Source organism: Gymnoscopelus microlampas (genome assembly GCF_963454915.1).
Source record: "Gymnoscopelus microlampas genome assembly, chromosome: 4".
Lineage (NCBI taxonomy): Eukaryota > Metazoa > Chordata > Actinopteri > Myctophiformes > Myctophidae > Gymnoscopelus > Gymnoscopelus microlampas.
Window position 1 is genome coordinate 27,444,337 of NC_139941.1, and position 22,418 is coordinate 27,466,754.

Genomic DNA, 22,418 nt, shown 5'->3' on the forward strand with positions numbered 1-22,418 from the left:
CAACTGTATTATATCAGTGATGAAAAGTTTTCTGATTGTGCAGAACAACCAATATGGCCAAAATGAGAGTTTAAATATGTATTGTGCAGGTCATGTTCACACACACACAAACCCAAACTACTTTCAGACAGATGAAAGATTCCAGGCTTGTGTGGGCCACCTAATATGGCCTCAAGCAGTCCGAGAATACAAAACGCACACAGATAATATTGCGTACAAATGATCACATTAAATATTGATAAGCCCAGTGCCTGTGTTGACAAGGCCTAGCTTATCAGATTTCACAGAGGGAACAATCAGTCCATGCACCCTGTTCTGATTGGATGAGTGACCCCCCCGCCGTCACTAGGTTGATTAGGTTATCATGTTCATGAACACCAGATGAGATTATTTAACTTGTTTTGCTCCAACACCTAATTAGCCAAAGGAAGTGGAGAGTTGGAATGTTTACTGGCATTGATTGATCATGCCTAGCACAATAGAACCACCTGTCCATGACATTGTACCCCCCCAAAACTCATAATTAACTCCTTCAACTGATTGAACAGAATATCCTCACGAGTGCCAAGTCTGATGACCACACATGCAGCAAGTTGGCAACTGTCTAGTTTACTAGACTGGTTTTCGATGTCCAAACAAAGGGAATCTGATACATTTGGATTAGAGCCAGGCAGCAGGGCTACAGGTCAGTCATGAATATTACAACAGGAGATGAGCGAAGGAAGCAGTGGTCAGTAAAAAAAAAAAGAGAACTTTACAGCGGCTCTGTGACAGCCGTTTTTGTTCCAACATAGCATAATCGATAACATCTTATTCCATTTCGCCAAAGATTTTCTTAGAGAATGAATGGCTTGAACCACTGAGAAAGTCTCTCCCCATTATCAGATGTACAGTAGCGATGACATATCATTTTGACCATTTCACTCCAAGGTCATGACTTAGTACAGTGGTTCTCAACCTTTTTACAACAAGTATCACCTCAGATTTTATCTGTCATTCCAAGTACCATTACCGCCAAACGTGCACGCGCGCGCAGCGCGCGTGCACGTTTGGCATCGTGCGCGCGCGAAGCGCGCGTGCGATATTTTGCGCGCGCACAGCGCGCGCGATTTTTTTGGGCAGTTATTAGCGGTTATTGATGCTTTTTGGGCGGGTTTAGGATGGATTTAGGGCAATGGTTTTCAACCTTTATCATGCCAAGGACCCCTAAATTGTTTTGTGCCAGGGACCCCCAGAAGCAAAGATATCAGTTCATTTTCGCTTTAAAAAAAAATAAATATTCAAAGATATGCAACACTTTTTCAAGGTTTTTCCAAAAATAGCAGATCTACAAGCTCATAGCGTGGTGCCGTGCCTGCTATTTTTGAATAGCCAAAGCTAAGTGGTTAAAAATGATTGTGACGCTATTAACTCATGTCCAACTTGACCATACTGTACAATACCAAGTACATTTTCAAAAAGCCAAAGTTTAAATGGGGCTGAAGCGGTTTATGTATGTTTTGTCATAATAATTAAAATCCACAAAGTTACTAGTAGTAACTAAAGTTTTCAAATAATTGAGGTGGAGTAAAAGTATAATATTTGCCTCTGAGATGTATTGGAATAGAAATAAAAATATTGCAAATTGGAAATACTCCAGTCAAGTAAAATTACCTTAAAATTATACTCAAGTACAGTATTTGAGTACATGTACTTAGTTACTTTCCACCACTGTCAGCATTAGATAAGATGAATTACTCACCTTCTGAAAAGATGAAAGAAAACACACTTTTGTTCCATAGCCCCACATTGTCTTGGTTTCAGAGATCATGGTTGTAAATATGAACTTTTGCCACAAAGTCTTTATATTCCATAATGTCCCATGACCCACGTCCGTGTTATTTACATTTTGACGATGCACGTTAGTCAAGTGGAGCTGTGTTCCGTGAGCAGAAAGCTGTCAAGTGGCCTCCAGAAAATAAATCTGGTTTCCTTTCAAAACGATGTGCATTTCAGAATAAGAGGTTTTTTAAAACTCTATCCTTGTAATGTTACAATTCAACACACGTTTTATTTTGAAATCATACTACTAGAAGTAGAAGTACCCAGGTAGCCTAGTTGAAACTACTTAACTTCACGCGAAAGCAGCTGTTTATGCGGAACGGGGGGAGAAAAAAAAAAGTCAGACAAACAGTGGGGGGAAATCACGGATTTGTGAGAGTGTCCCGTCGTACGCACAAATGAATGAATGGTTGTGACGCCCTGTATGTTAATCTGACGTTAGTAGATTATGTTTTATTCTTGAACATGGCCATGGGTCTGTGGCAGGTTATTTAGGGATTTTCACAGCTGCCTTTGACTTTTTCTTAACGGAACGGCGTTCCGCCACCGAATCTTTTACCGGAACGCCGTTCCGGACCGTGCCGGCCCACTTTCACCCCTGCCCTTCACCGTGTTTGTTTTGATCGTGGCTACCAGTACCGGCGCATTCAAAGCTGCGTTCGAAAATACAGCACTGAGCGCACTGGCCAATACAAACTAATAGGCGAGTGTGCTCCGGTGCGTAATTTTCGAACGCACAGTGTGTAACAGCCACGAAATGCGCTGTTCCCACGCTGACAAAGTGTTCAACAAAACCTTTTTTAAATTAAATTTGAGTGATATTATGGTAATGTTATTTCCATTCAAAGTAGTATTTCGATAGTTTTATTATGTTTTCATATATATAATTTTTTTTTCCCCCCACTTTTTTCATTTTTGGGAAGATTCTTCCGCGTACCACCAGGGGGGGGCTCAAGTACCACCGGTGGTACGCGTACCACAGGTTGAGAACCACTGACTTAGTATGTAGACACATGGATATTTGATAATATGAAAGTATAAGATTATTTACTTAAGAGTCCCCCTCAACCGACCCAGGGGTAGACTAGTGTCATAGTACCTTGAGGATCTTGTAGGCACTGCTCATGGAGGTGACTTTGTGGTTGGCGTGGGACCCTCCCAGCTTGCAGAGATGACAGACCGGGCGCCTGCACACCTCACAGTACATGTTGACCTTTTCCATTTCATGCTCTGGACACATGAGCACCTGGACATCACACACACAGATTTAAGTGGGGTATTAACTTGCAGTGTGACAGACCACTGTGATATACACTGTGATGTTATTACCTAGATGTCTCAACTTCCAAACGTATCCAAAATCACCACACTCATTTCAAAAACAAAATGGATATTATGAATATATATTTAATAAAACAATTAAACGCACTGATCTGCAACAACTGATACCAGCTAGGTCAGGGATCGGATGGGCAGCATTTATTTCCAGAGGGCCATACTGACTTCGATAAAGTGAGTGAAGGGACACACATAGCACAATTGAATTGAAACAGTACTGAATCATGTTAAAACTGCATGAATTTAGTAGACATGCCAGACTACTTTACAATAAGGTCCTTGCTTTCAAGAGTTTTCAGTAACAAAATGTTGATCTTTTTTTTCAGCTGTACTGTATCACCCTGGTGTACTCTGGCATTACGAAAAAAAAAGATCACTTACATAAAACGATCCACGTCAATGCCATATCAACTTTTAAATGAGCCTATACAGTTATACAGGATCTTATCTCATCGGATATGCACCACTCCATAGGTCACTGATAAAACACATTGCATAATGTTATAAATATGAATTAGTATTAATTGGAGTCGAGTTAAATTAACTTGTCTCAAAACCATTAACATGGTAGCCTTTTAGAATGTAGAAATGGGGGGGGGGTCATTTTGTTTTTCTTTGAGGACTTGGCGGGCCGGATTGAGATGTTCAAAGGGCCGGGTCCGTATGTTGCCAATGTGTGAGCTAGGTCATATCGGCTATTTTCATTGTTGACCACCAGAGAGTTAAGGATCAGTAAATGCTAAATCTAGAAATATCCAAAGTCACCATTTATTGTCCTTTTCAAAAGAAAATTGACCATGGAGAAAGTAGAGCTTGATTTGTTCTTAGTTGCACGCCAGTGTCGCATGCAAAAATAGACCTACAATGCGAAGCGAGCTTGCAGATCTTTGCTGTGACAATGGCACACAACTAAATCTAAAATCAGCTCAAGGATTCATAAAGTTCTGTATCTTGAGAATAATCAGAGTCCCTGAAGCCATAATGTTGCTTACCTTGGGCCTGAAGTTGGTGGTGGGGCCAACATACTCGTGCTGAGCTTTGGGGGTTCCCCAGGGGTGATGCAGCTTAAAACACTCGTTGCAGTAGCTAGCCTTGCAATCCATGCAGCTCTTAGTAGCTTCTTGCACTAGGGGAGGCTTGCAGATGTTACACATGATAGCGACGGCCGCACGTGCCGCCTGGCGGTAGCGCTCCACAATGCTCTCCAAGGTAACGTTCCGGAACAGCATGCTGATGCCCCGCTCGCCGAGGTCAATGTCATGCTGGCACCCAGGGCACGGGATGGCGGTGATGCGTGGCGTCACAGAACCCCTTCGCCAACCCGGAGACGAGATGGAGCCTGGTGTGAGAGGCATGGATGACAGAAATAAGTTCACATAAGACAGGTTCTGATCTTGGTCCGATCTTTTTCAGATCTCAACTTGGGTATCATTTTCACAGGTATGACGTGGCCACTTTTGCGCTGTGCTCAACAGCTCTTGGGATAAAACCAGGACCAGCTTTGTTTCATTGACTTGTCATTTAACTAGGATCTCTGTGCCAAGAGTCTTTAGGGAATCAGAATGATCACTGGCAATGACAGCACCAGTTGAGCAAAGCGTGGACACGACGTACTCTCATAGACAACAGTATGAAAATGCACCCATTTAGTTTCCTTCCTTTCTTTCCTTAATGACCGTTTATCTAAATCCATATGGCTATTTTTACAACAGCAAACTGCTGTCTAAAGATTTGGTCCATCAGTTGTCATTCAGGAAAGACAAGGAAAGGGAAACCATACTCCAAGAGTATCGGGTAAAGATCTGGGAATGGGGAAGACATACAAAAAGGAGAGACACTATTCTCTAACATTTTCTTCCAGGAAGACATTTTAAATTCACCAGTTTAAATAGGATTACAATATGTTACAAGTGTTCACAATGATCTGGACAGAGATACAAATTCAACTGATGGCTGATCAAAAAGAAAAGAATAAAGTGAGGGAAACTGTAATGGCTAAAGCAACACAAGAGATCTAACTCAGATTAAAAGTTGAGTAAGAAAAAGTAACCAATTTCCAGTAAAAACGTTCTTTTAATTATTATTAATTGTCCAGGTCAACGCATCAACACTCATTTACACAAAACAAGCCTCTTAAAAGCAACTCTGCTTTAAGAGTCTCAGTGAGAGTAATTCTGACCTTGTTACTAATGCAGCTGCATAGTAACAAGACATGGAAACTTAAACATCACCACATGACAGCTACAAACCACTACAAACTCAAATACTGTGAATACTCAAAAAAAGTGGAAAAAGATGGAAAGCAATGGCAACTTTCTAAACGCAAAAAATATATTATGCAAGCCAGACTTGTACAAAAAAAGAATTGAGGGTAAACAAACAGTGAGCAGTGCTGGATTTATTTAACCACTTAATGACGCAGTGTGACCTTGTAGATCTGCCACTTTCAAAACATCTTGAAACATTATTTGAAGGATTTTGGAGAAAAGAAAATATAAGAATATAATATAAGAAAATATAAGAAATATGGATGCCGGTGTAAATGGTTAGATTTATAAGCCTTTTTTCCAAACTTGTTTCAAGACACCCCAGCACCCCGAACTGAAAAAATGTTATAAAATCAAGCACTCCTCAAACACATCAAATATTTGAAATAGAAAATTCAAGATTTTGTTCAAAGAACTAGCTGAGGGGAGAAGCAGTGGCAGCAAAGCAAGCATGTGGAAACTAACATGCTGTGAACATGTGGAATGTGTAGTGCTAGAAGGCGTTTTAACCATTCATAACTGAAAATCAGGTCCCCTTGTATTACCCAAACTCTATGGCAGTGTATTGTGGCGAGGATCTGATGATGATGATGAAGATGAAGTACGGTAACCTAGTGAACACGCTTGATGTCACCAGATGAAAGGAGAGATCAAACACTGAAACCTAATTGAAGATTCAGGAGGACTAACATGGACCTGAAGGGTGGGGAAACTGTGTGTGTGTGTGCGCGCGTGTGTGTATGTGCACGTCTTTACTTAAGGTACACTGCACATAGGCTGTTTTCTTGTTGGGACAGGTCATTGCAGAGAAGGTGGAAGATCAACAGAGAGGCAGGGGATGCCTGCAGCAAACTAGCCATAAGTGTCTGTGTGTGCGTGCCTGTGGGAGGGAGACAGGTTTTCTGCCGCAGTGTTTGTGGTGATCTGTAGACCTGCAGAGGTCGGGCGTGCCGGGGACAGAAGCTGACGAGTCATTGCAGAGCACCTTCTGGCCAGGCTACAGAACCGCATCAGTCAGAATGTCTGAGTCATCAAAACGCAAAAGGCCATTCAGCCAACCCTAAGACCGCAGGATATAAACGAGTCTACCAAACACAGACTGTGATCAATCAGAATGAATATCTTTAGACATAACATTCTGAGCGAGTGAAAACAACCCCAATTTAGAATATTCCTCTTCCTCAGTCATGAAAAGAAGAATATAGAACGGTGAAATCTATTTTGTGAGCCTTTGGATATTGGATAATATCTTTTCAACATATGGCTGAATCATAAGACATAAGAACTAAAAGAACATTTATTGTAACTAGTGCAAGTTTTCTTCTTTTTATTTTGTTTTTAAGTTCTTTGACAGATCTCCCTTGGAAAATATATTACAAACCACAAGGTGACTGGTTCCATAAGGCCAAACATTTTTATGAATGAATACAGTTGTTTTGGCCTACTTTCTGAGACGTCATTTTAATAAATTGAAATGTAAAGCAGGTGTGCTTTCTCTGACTGCCTTCCCTGGCTGTCGGTGCTCACTAAATAAGTAGCCACACTTCAGATTCACATTTTTTATTAGCTAGATGGGGGCGGAGGGACAAACATATTAGCAGCCTGATACAACAAATAATAAAATGTGAATCTGAGCTTAAGTCTTGCTTTTTTTATCTTGTGAATAAATCTTTGTATTTTAAGGTTGCAGGACTTTCTCAAAGACCTGAAGAGATCATACAGGATTTCTTATTAAAATGTCAATGGAGTGCTTCAAAAAAAGAGAAAAGGCCCCCTACCCCTTAATCTGGCAAACAAAAGCAGTATTTATTCCTTTGTTGTGTTTAGTCAGAGTTCCGTTAAGGTTCCTACTTCAACTAGCACAAAATGTCTCATCTGGCATGAGCCACGTCTCAAAACTTTAGCAGTTTAAATTACAGATGAAGCATAAACTAGGCTAAGATCTCTGCCTAAAGGCACAGACAAACCGATTTAAGAATTTTAACAAGTCCAAACATATTGTAGGTATTCCCCCTGTGTTTTTGGCATCTATGTGTGTGTGTTTGTTTTACATAAGAATTAGCTCCTACACTACCTCCCCCCTGAAGAAAGCTGCTTTAGTTGCCTGCATAGACTACTAAATGAAAGCAAGGCTTAGCTAGCATACAGGGACAAACACACAAATTCCATTTCTCTTCCAACGCCTAGGCAACATCGTTACCCCTTCCCTTCCTTGCCAATTCTTCTCGGCTCAGCTCTTTTCAATTCCTCTTTTTCACTCAGGTCCCAAGGCTTGCTCTCTCTTAACTATACTACATTGCTCTATTTTTTTTTCAAATATCATCCATTTCTATGATTGATGTCTCCCTCAACTCTAAGATCTTCTCCGTGTTCCTTCTACGTTGCTTCTCAGCTGATCTAATCTCACCACTCGTTCAAGGCTGTGACTGTTCTTCTTTCCTTCACTTTTACGCTGTCCTCTTCTAAAGGCAACAAAAGTGTAAACAAAGCCACTTTCTGGAAGAAAAAATATATACTGTATATACACTGTATGTGTATATACACAGACTCACATAATTGGAAAAGACAAGGACCATTCTGCCTCTGGACAGAAGCATTTTAGAATATTTTAACAGTTCCTGATCAGTGGACATTTGAAAAACACAAAAAAAAGCCATATACCATTCTGTCTCTGACACGACCAACTACGTACAGTATATGATCCAGACAAGCAGTGGGAAAAGCACTTGCATGTTATTGTATGTATGTTGTGCATGTTATTTTATGTATGTTGTGTGTGTTGTTAAAAGTGTAAATGCTGTTAACCTTCCCAACAACCTTTTCGATTATGCCCCGTCATTGGTGTGTGCTTGTGATGGTAGCATTGGTACAACTAAAAGAAGAGTCTGAGTAGAGTAGGAGCAGAATCCAACTAGGGATCATAGGGGTTTCTAATAACGCCGTACTCACTACTATAGCTACTCAATACATGGACCCCACGTCTACCTCGACTTCCAAATGACCTTCGTACTGTGGCTGCAAGCAATGGACAGAGAAGTGAGGTGAGCAACAATAGAAAAACAAAAACAAATATGCATGTGTCATCATGATGAAAATGGAATAGGAGGGAAACCTGTATGACACAGTTTAATCATGACAGTTGGAAGAAAAAGAAAAGAGTTAACATAATTGATGAAAAGTTCATTGTGCTTAATAAAAGAAAATCTGATTATGTAATGATTTGCAAAATGAAGTTACTATACGTTAAGTAAGCAAACTGAATAAAATGGTTAAATTACAGCTGATGCTTGTTTTGTGCATTGCTTAAGACGTGTGGCACTATGTGTAAACCATAAATAAAAAGCCAAAGGAAGTCAAAGAGACCGTAATTTAACCAGGAATAGACTGAATCATTTTAACAAACAGCATTTGTGCTGTAGGGATCCAACTTGTCAACTCTCAAGCCATTAAAATTCAAAAATACAAAATACACAGGGATTAAGTGAAATAACCACTACCATCCTATGTTTTTATGCTTAGAAAACACGTTATTCTCTTAAGTGCACTTGTCAAGAATCAGCTGTTCACACAATAAATGCAATTGTGCTGGGTTTGAGTGCAACATAAAACAGTTGTGTGCTTGCTTGGTTTGAAGCCCAGGCATTAACACAAAATGTGCAGAGAAAAGAAAACATTGATGGAAGTTCCAGTAACTGCCTGTGTGTGTCCTTGACTGGTCTGTCTGGACTACAGAATGATAAATATAGCCTTGAGTCTTTCCTCTCTCTCCGTTCACCTAGGCCTAATCCCTCATTCATTCCCCACAGGCAGGTTACGTCACCATGGCTGCCAATGATCTGATCAGCCAATCAGGTTTATCTTTTTGGTGTTTCATGAGAACAGTGGGAACTAGACGCGTCGCAATTTTTGGAAATTGAATACGCCTGGAGGAATACCATCGGAGGCCAAGCAATTCAAATTCGGTGCCGATCGGATCCCGCGTTCGTGACACGTGCCGTTTCTATTTGAGGAAATAGGCCCCTCCCACTAAAGAAACAGGCCCCTCCCACAAATGTAGCGGGCCAATGACATTGTCATGCCCATTTGGGCAACCACACTAATTAGTGATTCTGTTGAAAGCTAATATGATCATAAATGTCCCTCAAGATTTACTGAATATACTTACGGCAAAGATATACTTAAGGCACAGATAAACATGTTTGTTAATCTGCTGGTGTAACGCAATTACATGGAAACTACTGAATAATCCCATATGGAATTCAAGTTGTACATGACCCTTGAATGTTCATGTTATGTCAAAGAACTCGCATTCCATTACAGATGCTACAGTATTGGTCCATGAGCTACTGTGCAATTTTGAGCGAAAAGCTTTAACATCCATTAATTCACCGTCTGTCAAACAATATAATAAAATAATTCTTCGTAGACTCTAGAATGTTCATTTTGCTCAAATGGTTCTGAAGTCCCAATATAGGCCAAGACTTGTTTACTTTTTCAAAAGTAGCATTTTACATTTTCTCTGTCAACAGATGTATTCCTGCCATAATGAATGAACTCATTGAGGCTGGAGCGAGCCTGAACAGGGTGCTGTGTTCTGGAGACCAAATCCAGTGGTTTTGGACCACGGTTGTATACCGTTCTAAAGAAGCCGCTAATTTCCATATGCTTGAGAAGTTCTCAGCTCTGGTTCTATATTCAATAGGCTTCTTATACTAGATGTACTGGTCGGAGTCAAGTTTACATCTCACAGTATGTCATGGTTATGTCTGTGTGGTATTTATTAATCTATAGTTGAAAAGTGCTGTACAATGTTCATCCGCAGTTTCCACATAGATGTTCAGTTAAATTGAATTAAGGCTATGATATCCAATTCAAAATCCCACTGAAATGCTTAATTCTGAAAACGTATCATTTAAAGTAAGAATTGAAAAGTTAAAGTCAATTACAATAATGAGGTTATTATTAAACTGCTTAATGTCCTGTGGTGTTAAGAGAAGTGGATGAGGGTATAAATGAGTGAACATTGAACAACTATAATGGAAATGGCATACAGCCCAGCCCTCTTGGCCAGCAGAAAGGCAGCCTTGTCCCACTACCACCCTGTTTACTGAGCTTAGACATTGACCTGCTCAGTCGTTGCCTTAGCAATGCCATACGTTATGCAGGGGAAATTAGGAAGAAATACTGTGACTAGTTAATATCCCCTCCAGCTACTGTACATCCCACTCCTCCTGGTCTTTACTGCCAGCTCAGGGGTATTTTCTACAAGTTTTAAATTACTCAGGAAGCTTATATGTTGCTTTGATATGTAAAACAATGAAACATACAGTACAAGGCAAGCTGATGCTCATCCTACATGGGAGGAAAATTATAGCTATTTTTCCACTCTACACGTTTACTCAGAACATTCTAAGCTGAATAATCCCTAGCATTATTGAAGGGGATGTGAAGCTGATGTCTTGGGGCTATTGCAGACAGACAGACAGTGAACACATTAAGGACCCAAGAGAGCTTCTCATTCTCAAAGCTTCTTTTCTCTTGTTAAGACATAATTTAGAGCTTGTCATTTTCCATTACCCTGTTGTGAATACCGCACTTAAGTCAGGAAAAGCAAGCCGGGTATGAATGAAGAGCAAGTGTTGACTGACAATGTCTGGGCAGAGCTGCAATATATTTTTTTCAGTATTTCATATCAACTAGGTCATGAAAGCCCCTTTCTGATCATGGCAATGCTCTTGATTGTTTGCAATGAAGAATTCAGTTCATAATAATGAATAAATACGTACTTCCTCTTCGTCTATGTTCCCTTTTGTAAGGTCTTGTTCTGACGGTGGCCTCCTGGCTTTCTGCATTTAGATAATGGGTTTCAGCAATCCACATTTGTCAATTGCAGCCACTGAGTTGATGGCAAGACTAAAATTGAAGATAGGCGAATCGGCAGGCAGATAATATAACAGGAAATTGGCAATAACTATGACACAAGAACTCATCATCTCTTCACTGGGAAAAGCCAGAGATAAATCTGATACTTTAATTCTCTGTAATACAAACTGTGGTATTTTAAAGTGTTCTTCAAAACTCGTAATGAGACTATCTGGAAAACCTGATGACAACAGAGACACTGGTAACCTAGAAGAAATGTGGGGATGATAGTTCCGTGTAAACACTACGTGCTATCTGACAACATGGAAATCTTGGAATTTGGCAACAGTCTATAGCGAAATTTGTATTTGTGTCTTGTGATGTTTCCTTACCCCGAGACCCACCTGATCGAACTAGCCTGTCCAGCCTCTCCATGGAAGGCGAGGGCACCCTGGACCTAGGGCTTCCCGGCATGGAGCACTCAGAACCAGCATCAAAGGAGTCCTCATGGTTCAGCATCAACAGTTCCCTGACACACTTGTGGCAGACACTGTGCTGGCATGGCAGGATCAAAGGGTGCGTGAACAGCTCCTTACAGATAGGGCAGATCAGCTCCCGCTCAATGTTCTTGATTGGAACCTGGTGAAGGACACAGACTCATTTTCATTGGAGAATGGCTTCAACAGGTAACCAACGGTCGGCCATTCAACCCATTTAAGACCTGAGGCCGATTCTACATCAGTAGTACTCACACTTTCAAGATTTTTCAAAAATAGCGTATGTACAAGATCGCTTGTATATGTGCTATTTTTTGAATAGCCAACGCAAAAATCTAAAATGACACAGATGTATTCCCAGTTTTAATGTGTTAAAATCAGCACTTTCATTCTTTGCAACATTCTATGCATATAAAGATGTCTTTTGGGCTGAAGTTTCACATTGCACCCCAGAGGTGCAATAAATTCACTGCAAAATAAATCAATCAAGCTCTAATATTGTAAGTGATTTGACAACTTCACATTTTGGTCCCTGACCAATTGTCTGCATCTCTAGATTTTGCTCAGAATTCTGTTGTGTCATTTTAGGACAACATAAGTCAGTGCCAGTTTAGTTGAGTGGCCATTAGGAGACTATGGGTCCTAGTACTATAAATCCAAAAGAAGAGGCAGGGTATTATTTTGTATGCTCTCTACAAGACTAAAGCAACTCATGGTGAAAAACATGGCATGGTCGCTATGGTGCTTGGCTATCTTTACCATGACTTATTATGCAACTGCTCAGGATTAAGTCTGGTCTAAAAATAGACAAACGGGCAATATGGTAAAAGAAGACCAATGCTACACTATTATCTAGTATGGTTGTAGATACATTTATGCCAGATATTCCAGATATTCTTCAACTTTCTTTCTGGGGGGAAAATCCCATGAACTGGAAAGGAAACATCAAGAATAGCCGAGCAGAGGATTTGATTGACTGATTGATTGATTCCAGGCTGTCTGACAAGGAGACACTGGTCACATTCCAACAGCTTACTAGTCTGTGAGAGGAAATAGATCAATTCTCACTCAACACGTTTCAGAAACTGCAGTGTGCACAATGCACACGGAATAGGGGAAGTTTAAACGATAACAGAGGCCACTGTTGTCTGGGAGATAGCCGAACTCGGTGGTTCTCAAACTTTTACATGTCAAGGACCCCCTTTAACTCTGACAGTATACAAAATGATATGTTCCATGTGTATACTGTCAGAGTTACAGACCTGTAAGGATCCATTTTAGAACCCCTTCAAGGAACCCTAAGTGAGAGTCCCTGGACCGCACTTTGAGAACCACTGATCCACCGTCTAACTGACTGATTCCCAAGCAATTGAAGTATGTCCTAAACCACTTTCCCAAGCAATTCGTTTTAAAGTATTATCTCAAAACATTTCCCCAAAAGAAAAAAAAAAGAAAAAACATGCAAAACTTTATGAAATAAAAATAATTTCATGAATAAATACAAAAAAGAAAAATAAATTCTGTAAATTTGAAAACAAGAAGTAGTGAAAATAGTCGATCTACACAATGTGAGCTTGTAGATCAGCTATTTTCACTAGTTTGGTCCCGGGGCAAACGTCTAATTTCTCATGAGTCTTGAGCTAAAAAGTTTGGGAACCACTGGCCTAACTGATTCCCAAGCAAGTATGCCGTAAAAAGCTATACACCGATTCTAATTCATGAAGTCATACAGGTTGCAAATTGTGAACATAATTGTGTAAATTATGACTTAGAGTAATAATATATAGCCTACAGCAGAAACTGCTCATTGTTGACGAATAGCCGCGGGGGATCGATACTATCGACAGCCGATCAAAATGTTTGCTTATCTTCTAGGAAACCTTCATCATTCATGTTATCTTCTTATTATCTGCCACACTTACCGCAAAGGAATTGCGTCGCATCTCTGCAGACATGCGGGTTGAGTATTAAACAGCTTTGTTTGTATCTCTATAACCAACAACTTGTTCAACACGAGCTAAGAAGAAGATGCCGACACAATGAATTAAAAGTGTGTGACGTTGCAGAGAACAACGGGTGAATCAGCAGACGGTTCAGTCACTCAGTGCTGCTGCTGCAGACAGAGTGCAGAGCATGTAATGTAATGCAATCCCGGGCTCACGCTCTCCCACTGGGAGAAGTGTTGCCAGGTTCTGAGAGAGAAACAAGACATCCGGGTCTATGAGTGACAACAAGCCCAAAAGAAGCTCGCCCTTTAAAGTTTAAAGGGCAAAGAAGGGCGAGCTTCTTTTAAAGTTTTAAAGTTTAAAGTTTAAACATAATGCATTGGCTATAGGGCAGAGCAATGGCGGCCATTTTCTGGTTCCACTTCAAAATACTCAATGCATTTTTTCCCATTGACATTTCCAGAAATATTTATATCAATTAATTTAAGCCTAGAATCAAGCCATCCAGGGTCCTGGTGAATCATGACCATAAAACGTTTGATTCTGTGAAAAAACGTTTTTGAAAACGGCAAAACAAAGGGTATTTACTAAATATAGTATATCATATAATTATATATAAAATAAAATAAAATCACAGAAAAAAATGTTTTATGGTCATGATTCACCAAAACCCTGGATGGCTTGATTCTAGGCTTAAATTAATTTATATAAATATTTTTTGAAATGTCAATGGGAAAAATGATTGAGTATTTTGAAGTGGAACCAGAAAATGGCCGCCACTGCTATGCCCTATTGGAAAATAGCCGATCTACAGGCTGGCAACGCGTCACGATGCAACGCATTGTGAGCTTGTAGATCTGCTATTTTCAAAAACAAATCTTGAAGAAAATTAGAAAAATGTGGAATCTTTTTTTAAACATTTTAACAACAAGAATGTTGTATGGGGGTCCCTGGCATAAAATGTTTTCAGATGGAGGTCCGGCGGTCCGCAGACAAATACATATTAATTTGGGGGTCTTTGACATGACGTTTTAGAGCCACTGGTTTAAACAACATTAGCAAACAAGTCCAAATAAGCAACTACACTTTTGAAACAAGCCCCCAAAAAAACGCAACCTGCATCTACCAATATTTACAAGCAACTTTACAGAAAAACAAGCCCAAAGTCGCTTATAATAAAAGGACATGGCAACACTGGCAGCTGAATGGGCGGAGTAGAGGGAGAGGGGGGGTCATGGGAACAATGTTACAGCCATTTGTATTCAAATGAGGAGGCGGGGCTTGTCGCAGCTCGAGGCGTCATGTTTCACCGACGTCAAACCAACAGGTGCCATCAGTATCCAACATCCAGTTCTGACAAGTTAACAACATTATTATTATTATTCAGTGATGGAAGAAGTACTCACATGGTTTACTTAAAGGTAGGGTAAGTGATTTACTTAGGTTAAAATAAGTGTTAAATAGCTCTATATTCTGATTGCTATAGAGTGTTTGTTCAGTAAAAAGAGTCTCCCATGTGTCTCCAGCTCTTTATTAAACAGAAAATGCAATTTCAGTGCTCTCTCCGGATTGGCTTAAATGTTGTCACCTACCTGAAAATGTACTATATTCTGTTTACTATAGAGCTGGAGAGACCCCTGTGACCAAACAAACGCTGTAGCAATGATTACCATCAGAATATAGCACTTTAACCTTTTTGACAAAAAAAATGTGATTAAGTACAGTACTTAAGCAAATGTACTTAGTTACTAAAATTGGTAAGTCTACATGAACAACCATGGGTTAACGAAGGGTAGGCCTATACCTATTTGCAGTTTGTTAAAGTCCTAGGGCTGCACGATTATTACTATAATAATCCTGTTTATTTTGCTGAATAGTGAAATCACAGTTATTGATTATGATGATGACAGTGGGAAAAGGAGTTTTTAGATCCTTTTAGGGGTGCTCAATCACCCCTACATTTCATGACAGCACCCCTAAAATAAAATAAAATAAATAAATAAAAACATTATTTTCTGAAATAATGTTTTAAACGATTTCTTATTTTGTGAACTTGGCTGACAGGGGACAGGGTTCAAATTGATTTATTTATAGGTTTAATATTTACACACTGGACACTACAGTACAGTATACTGTACTGTAGTGTCCAGTGTGTAAATATTAAACATTTGGTGCATGGCCACACCTCGCCTATAGGCGAGGTGTGGCCATGCACCAAATGTCAATTCATGGCACAGATCAATAAATAAATGTAAAGTACATTTAAACATTAGCAAATAAAATTGCTGAATGTTCTGTATTCTGACAGAGAACATTGGATCAAATGGTTTTGTTAAAGAACATTATTAGATGATCACAATTCTTATTCTGATAGAATTGGACATTTTTGCAGTACAAATATGAACAATGAAGAGAAGCATAATTTGGAACAAACCCTCACTCATTTGAAATGTCAGTGTCAGGGGTTCAGGGTTGTGTGTGTGGGTGGAGGGGGGAGGCTTTCGGGTAGGAAGGGACCAAACACCCCAAGTGTGCTTTTTCTAGTTCTAATCCTGAGGCAACTTCTGTATTGCCCACATTCATTGCAGTGGACTCCACAATGATTTCACATAACTAAGAAGTATATTGTTACACTGTTATCACATATTTTTCCCCCACCCGATCCTCTTAATTGTTTTTACATGAATACTTATTATCAAATTACATATCACTTTCTAGCTGAATACAATATGTTTGTGTGTGAATGAGCTTTGACAATGCTTTGCTATACCATTTATATTTGACTTATTTTGGAAAGTTCTGGTCATTATAATTGCATCTTTGACACAGCTTTATTGACCTTTATTGAGCCAGCAGGGGGAATTCAGTTCTCATTGTTGGCAGTACAACAGTAAGAAACACAGGGCAAATACAGAAAAGAGGCACAAAGGCACAATACTAACAATGATGATGAAGATACAAAAGATACAAAAAGGGTCAGTGTTGTTTCATTAACTAACCGAGGGTCCTCTCTAAAACAGACTGTGTAATATTTTAAAATCTGTGATTGTTCATTCTGATGAACCATTGTTAATGTACAGTACAATAGACCACCCTACTAATTAGGTTGCTTCTGAAGGTCACATTGTGTGTATACCTAATTGAATTGAGGTTTGCCGAAGTGAAAGGGGTTGAATATTTCTGCAAACAGCTTAGTCAGGGTACATATAGGCCTGATAACTGATGACGATGGGAAAGACAACAGAAGGGGAGGTGGAGAAAGGGACACAAATTGTGTCAGTTTCTGGCCACAAGTAACACCCTGGCTCTCACCGTCGATAAAACCAAAGAGCTGGTCGTGGACTATACTGGAAGATGGGCAGAGATCCCCATCAACTGTATGTACATCGCTGATGCCGCAGAGGGTCAGCAACTTCTAATTCCTTGGTGCCCATATCGCTAAGAAACTCACCTGGGACCTACACACTGACAAAGATGAAGGCACAGCAACGCCTCCATTATGTCAGGCGACTGACTTTGCATGGGCCCCAAGGTCCTGGTCCTTCTACAGAGTCAGACGTACCAGGAGAGCATCCTGAGCAGTGCATGCAGAAGGTTGTGCGGACAGCCGAGCACATGACCGGATGTGAGCTTCTCTCCATCCAGGACATCCATGTACAATGGATGTTGTGTCAGCAAAGCTTGCATAGCTTATCAAAGATTCTGCCCCACCCCAACCACAGATGCTACCAAGGGCCAAGTGGTCTTGCAGCCTCAGAGCCACTGGCATTAGATTGCTAAAAATATTCTTCACCTGCACAATCAGGCATATGAATTATCTGGCCAGAGAAGAAAAGGCTTGGGAAACGCTACTTTACAACCCCACCAGACCCACCAGATGCTCTGTTTAAACCTGACCATTTGGCTTGCTGTGTAGCAAAATAAGTTGTAAAAGGGTAATAATTGAGGGGCACCAAACGGTTTGGTTCATGACCCCATCATGCGGTTCATTGATTGATTGAATACTTTATTAACAGTTTGAAAAAAGTACACCGGTACGATTAATGATGCTAAAAAGATAACACAAAAAGCCCTGAGGGCTTGTTTCTATTGTGGTCCTATGTATTCAATTAATCAATACATTTCAATACATACAATAACATAAAATAAATCATCAACACTATGTACAGAAAAAATGGGGGGGGGGGGTCATTTCTGGTGTCAAACTTAGAAGACTTGTCTAGTTGCAAATTGCAGACAAGTGCTCTTTTATGGCGGTTTGAAGGAGGGAGTCACACTTTTTGATGGCTGTTGGTAGGGCATTCCACATTGTGGTGGCATAACAGTAAAACATATTTAGCCATGTTTGTGCCAAATCTGGGTTGAACAAGATTAGTGGAGCTCCCTCTGGTGTTGTGCCTGTGTGTGTCTCTCTCACGTTATTGAAGTAGTTTGACAGGTATATGGGCACTGGTCCCTTGAGTATCTTAAAGACCAGGCCCATTGCCAGTGGCTGTACTCTGTCCTCTACCCTGAGCCATCCGATCCCACCCTAGCATAATGAGCAGGGGTTAGGTGAGTGCTAGGTGTGAGGTTTAGTAGTAACCTGATTAGTTTGTTTTGAGAGGTCTGAGTTTTGCTTTTAATGCCTTTGAGGTGCTAGAGTACCATGAGGTGCATGCATAGTCAAAGTGACATTGGATGAGTGCTCCAGCTAGTGTCCTCGGTGCATAATGACCAACAAAGAGATCCTGCCCAAAAATCGTGTTCTTTGGTTGACTTTCTTGATGACTTTTGTTGCCATTTTTTCACTGGAAAAATAGTTCTCTAAAATACAACCCAGGTATGTAATGTATTCTTTCCTTGTGATAACATTGTCACAAGCTCTGACAGTGAAGTCTTTGGCCTTACTGAGGTTAATTTTGGACCCAAAAAGAAAGGATTCAGTTTAGCCCAGGTGTAATGACAGTTTGTTATCAGTGAGCCATGTGCACATTTTACCGAGCTCGGAGCTAAGGGCTTCAACCTGCAATTTGTCCTTGTCCTAGACCAGGAGTGCAGAGTCATCCGCAAACAAGAACAAATTGCAGTCACATGCTGATGTCATGTTGGTAACATGAATTGGGAACAGTAAAGTCCCTAGTATGCTTCCTTGAGGAACGCCACAGCTCACTGGGAGGGAGGACAGGGTTCTGTTCCCATCCACCACCTGTTCTCTCCCCTCCAGATAGAATTTCATCCAGTTCACGGATGATCAAAATATTACGATAGGTGGCCAAACCATTCAAAGGTGCTGCTTCAGAGGAAAAAATGTTGTATCATTTGATTTAAATCAGTGTTAAGTATCATAGCCGCCTACATAAAACCATACATTTCCTCCAGAACAGATCATCAATTGTGCTCTAATGTGCAAGATAATTTTGTACATGATGCAAAATCTGCTTCCTGAAACTTTGACTCAGCTATGCCTTCAAGGCATGTAGCAATAACGCTCTCTCTTTCTCTTTCTCTTCTCTCTCTCTCTCTCTCTCACACACACACACACACACACACACACACATGCACACGCACACGCACACGCACACGCACACGCACACGCACACGCACACACACACACACACACACACACACACACACACACACACATTTTGTCAGGCAGTCAAGCAAATAGGATGCACATCTGCTAATTATTCTCCTCCCTGATATCTTCCACCTCACCACATTAAACAGTCTCATTTCTCACATGACAAGGGTCCTTCAAACTGAGAGCAGCCTAGAATGTCCTCCTGCATTTAGGTCAGACTTACTTTAGGCCTAAAGTAATGGTTTTCTGTAAAATACATGATAGAACATAATAAATAGAATAGAGTACAGGCTAGAATAGAATGCTTACTGCTTAAGAATAAAGGAAATAAAATAACAGGTCACTTATAATTCATATATATATATTTTTTTAAATAGAATAGGGAAGAATAGAATAAAAAAGCTAGCTTTAAACCAGTGGTTCTCAACCAGTGGTCCAGGGACCACCAGTGGTCCTTGAGGGGGTAGGTGGTCCCCTGCAGCCCAGCTAAATGATGGAAGAGGTGGTAACCAAATGGACCCTTATTGGGTAGATCTTTAACTCTTGAGAGTGTAAAATGAAACCAAATGGACTCTTATGGGTCCATTTGGTTTCATTTCACACTCTCAAGAGTTAAATTATTGTTAAAAATCTGCATTACTTAATTTGCAATAAGTCTACACAATTAGAGAATATAGATTATTATTTACTTAACATCAATATACAGCATGGAATTGTGGACAAAATCGACAACGAAATATTCGTTCTAAGTCTGAGTCTGAGTGGCTAAATCTCATCCGTGGCTCAAATGCCGAATAAAGAATGGACCTTGATATGAAAAGGGTTGAAAACCACTGGTTTAAACGATGCTTGTGTTATGTTCAATGTTCCAGCCATGTACGCAGGCCGGGCTGTTGGTTTTCACACCTTCCTCTAAATGACAGCGCAGGACCGGCACTCCAGGCGACAGGCCAGCTGCTGCACCGGCTCCCCGACAGACCATTATCTGTCAAGACCATAAATCATCCTAATCTGATGCTCAACTAGTAGAGGCTATACTACTACTACTAGCCTACTACTACTCACCTCTCCTCGTTCGATCCGCTCCACGATACTGGCGAACTCTGTCATATCCTCGTTATCATCCGACATGATGGCTACAGATTATGTCAGTGCAAACAAAGGTAGAAAATATAAGATATAGGCTATACTCAATAAATAAACACGATACAAATATCAAAAACACCCTTTAAAGCACCAGGGCTAAAAATTAAAAAAAAAGAAGACAAAAAACACAGATGAGAGGAAGGTAGACGAGATGACATCCAAATATAAAAGAGTCACTGCTCTTCCATCAGCATCCTCATCCTCAGAGACAGAGTATTCATCTGCTTCCATCCATCCACCGTGTCTATGGAGACCGTCTGCATCAAGTCCGTTTGATTTGGATTGGAATCCCGTTGGAGTGGAAACCCCGCCCTCGTTGCCCAGTGTATGCTACTGTATATCTCTGCTGCCTGGCAGCGTGCACGCGCAGCTGATTCACTAGCTATACTGTACATCGCCTGGCGGCGCCGTGAACGCGCAGCTGCTTTCTCTCGTTTCTCCTCTCGTCTCTCTCTCTATCTCTCTCTCTCCCTCCAGAGACACGCGGACGAGCATCATCCGTGTTGGCGGAGATGTCTCGAATATACAGAGCTCTTTGTTTTATACTGTCAGATCGCTAAGTATTTACCGCCTACGAATGAACTGTGCACTTTTCCTTGAACCACTATAGCCTGGTTGCAGTGCATCTAGATGTTGTTTCAATGAATTGAAAGCACAGACAGGACCCCAATGGAAACAAGCCATGGTGCTTTCTTGGGTTTTAATCCTTTTAGCATCCTTTTGTATAGAACTGTACTTTCTGTGCTTTTTTTTGGTGCACACTGTTAATAAAGTATTCAATCAATCAATCAACCAATCAATCATGCAGGTGTGTATTGCGGAAAAAATCGGGGGAGTTCTTCTCATAGAATTCTCTGCGCCATGTAGCCTATTTGCAGACAGTGGTTATTTACGCGCGAGTGGAGATGCGCTCACGTGCGCATATGGTGCTTAATATAGATCTATTGCTCATCACTCACGACCCATATAACCCGTGCCCTCTTTAGCAGCAGTGCTGTAAAGTAACTAAGTACATATAGGCCTACTCAAGTACTGTACTTAAGTACAATTTTGAGGTACTTTTACTTTACTGGAGTTTCTCCAATTTCCAATTTTCTATAGGCCTACTTTTACTTCTACTCCACTAGGCTACATCTCAGAGGCAAATATTATAGCTACTTTTACTCCACTATTTGAAAACCTTCGTTACTAGTTACTTTGTAGATTTAGATTATTTATACAAATCTTACACAGCTGCACATAACCCGTGCCAGCTTTAGTCTCACAGTAAATCGTTACTTTTTGCTCATATGAATTTCTTTCACACTGGGCAAGTAGGCTATGTTAATGTAGGCATGGAACCAATGGATGGCACAAGTTTTAGGGCCATACTCTGACTGTCAATTTAAAATGTATACTATATGGATATAAGACAGCCAGTGCAAAATGTATAGCTGCTATCATGCCATGATAAAGATGTCACCGCTTTAATCAACTGGATTGAGTTTGTGCATAAATTCTGGCAGTGCCACTTGTTCCACGCCAACGGCCTTGGCGTCACCAGATGGTCTGGCATGTTCCACCTGACTGAACAAACAAACAAGTCTATCCTGAGTGATAAAGGCATGTCTGACACAATATGCCACCGACCTATCTATCTATCTATCTATCTATCTATCTATCTATCTATCTATCTATCTATCTATCTATCTATTGCTGGCCTAATATGTATATCTATGTTACTAACCAAGTCAACTCATACATTATGATCAAACAGACCTTTAAAATCAATGTAGTAGGCTATTATGGAGAATATGATCACTGTTATCAATGTTAACCACAAGAACCCTAGCATCCCGATTCTGGGCCTGTCATACTCATAATAGGAGTATTTGGTGAAAATAGGAGAACATTCGGCAAAAAGAGTAGATCTATAAGCTCCTGAAGCGTCATGTGACACGTGTGAGCTTGTAGAGCTGCTGGTGAAGAGATTTGGTGT

The 22,418-nt window shown here is 40.4% G+C and overlaps 1 protein-coding gene across 3 annotated transcripts in view; it reads right to left on the minus strand.

The window, feature by feature from the left end:
* The window catches only part of trim36 (tripartite motif containing 36), a 42,921-nt gene extending 22,334 nt beyond the window's left edge, over positions 1 to 20,587 (minus strand). The window contains exons 1-4 of one of the 3 annotated variants that reach the window (XM_084053863.1): positions 20,360 to 20,587; positions 11,693 to 11,927; positions 4,152 to 4,498; positions 2,921 to 3,067 (exon numbers count right to left, since the gene is read on the minus strand). In XM_084053863.1, the coding sequence (XP_083909989.1) occupies positions 2,921 to 3,067; positions 4,152 to 4,498; positions 11,693 to 11,927; positions 20,360 to 20,425 (795 nt within the window). In that variant the 5' untranslated portion in view covers positions 20,426 to 20,587. Of the gene's footprint in view, positions 1 to 2,920; positions 3,068 to 4,151; positions 4,499 to 11,680; positions 11,928 to 13,707; positions 13,867 to 20,359 lie in introns of those variants that run through there. The other 2 variants (XM_084053862.1, XM_084053864.1) reach the window with 2 other exon arrangements.
* Between the last annotated feature and the right edge of the window lie 1,831 nt (positions 20,588 to 22,418).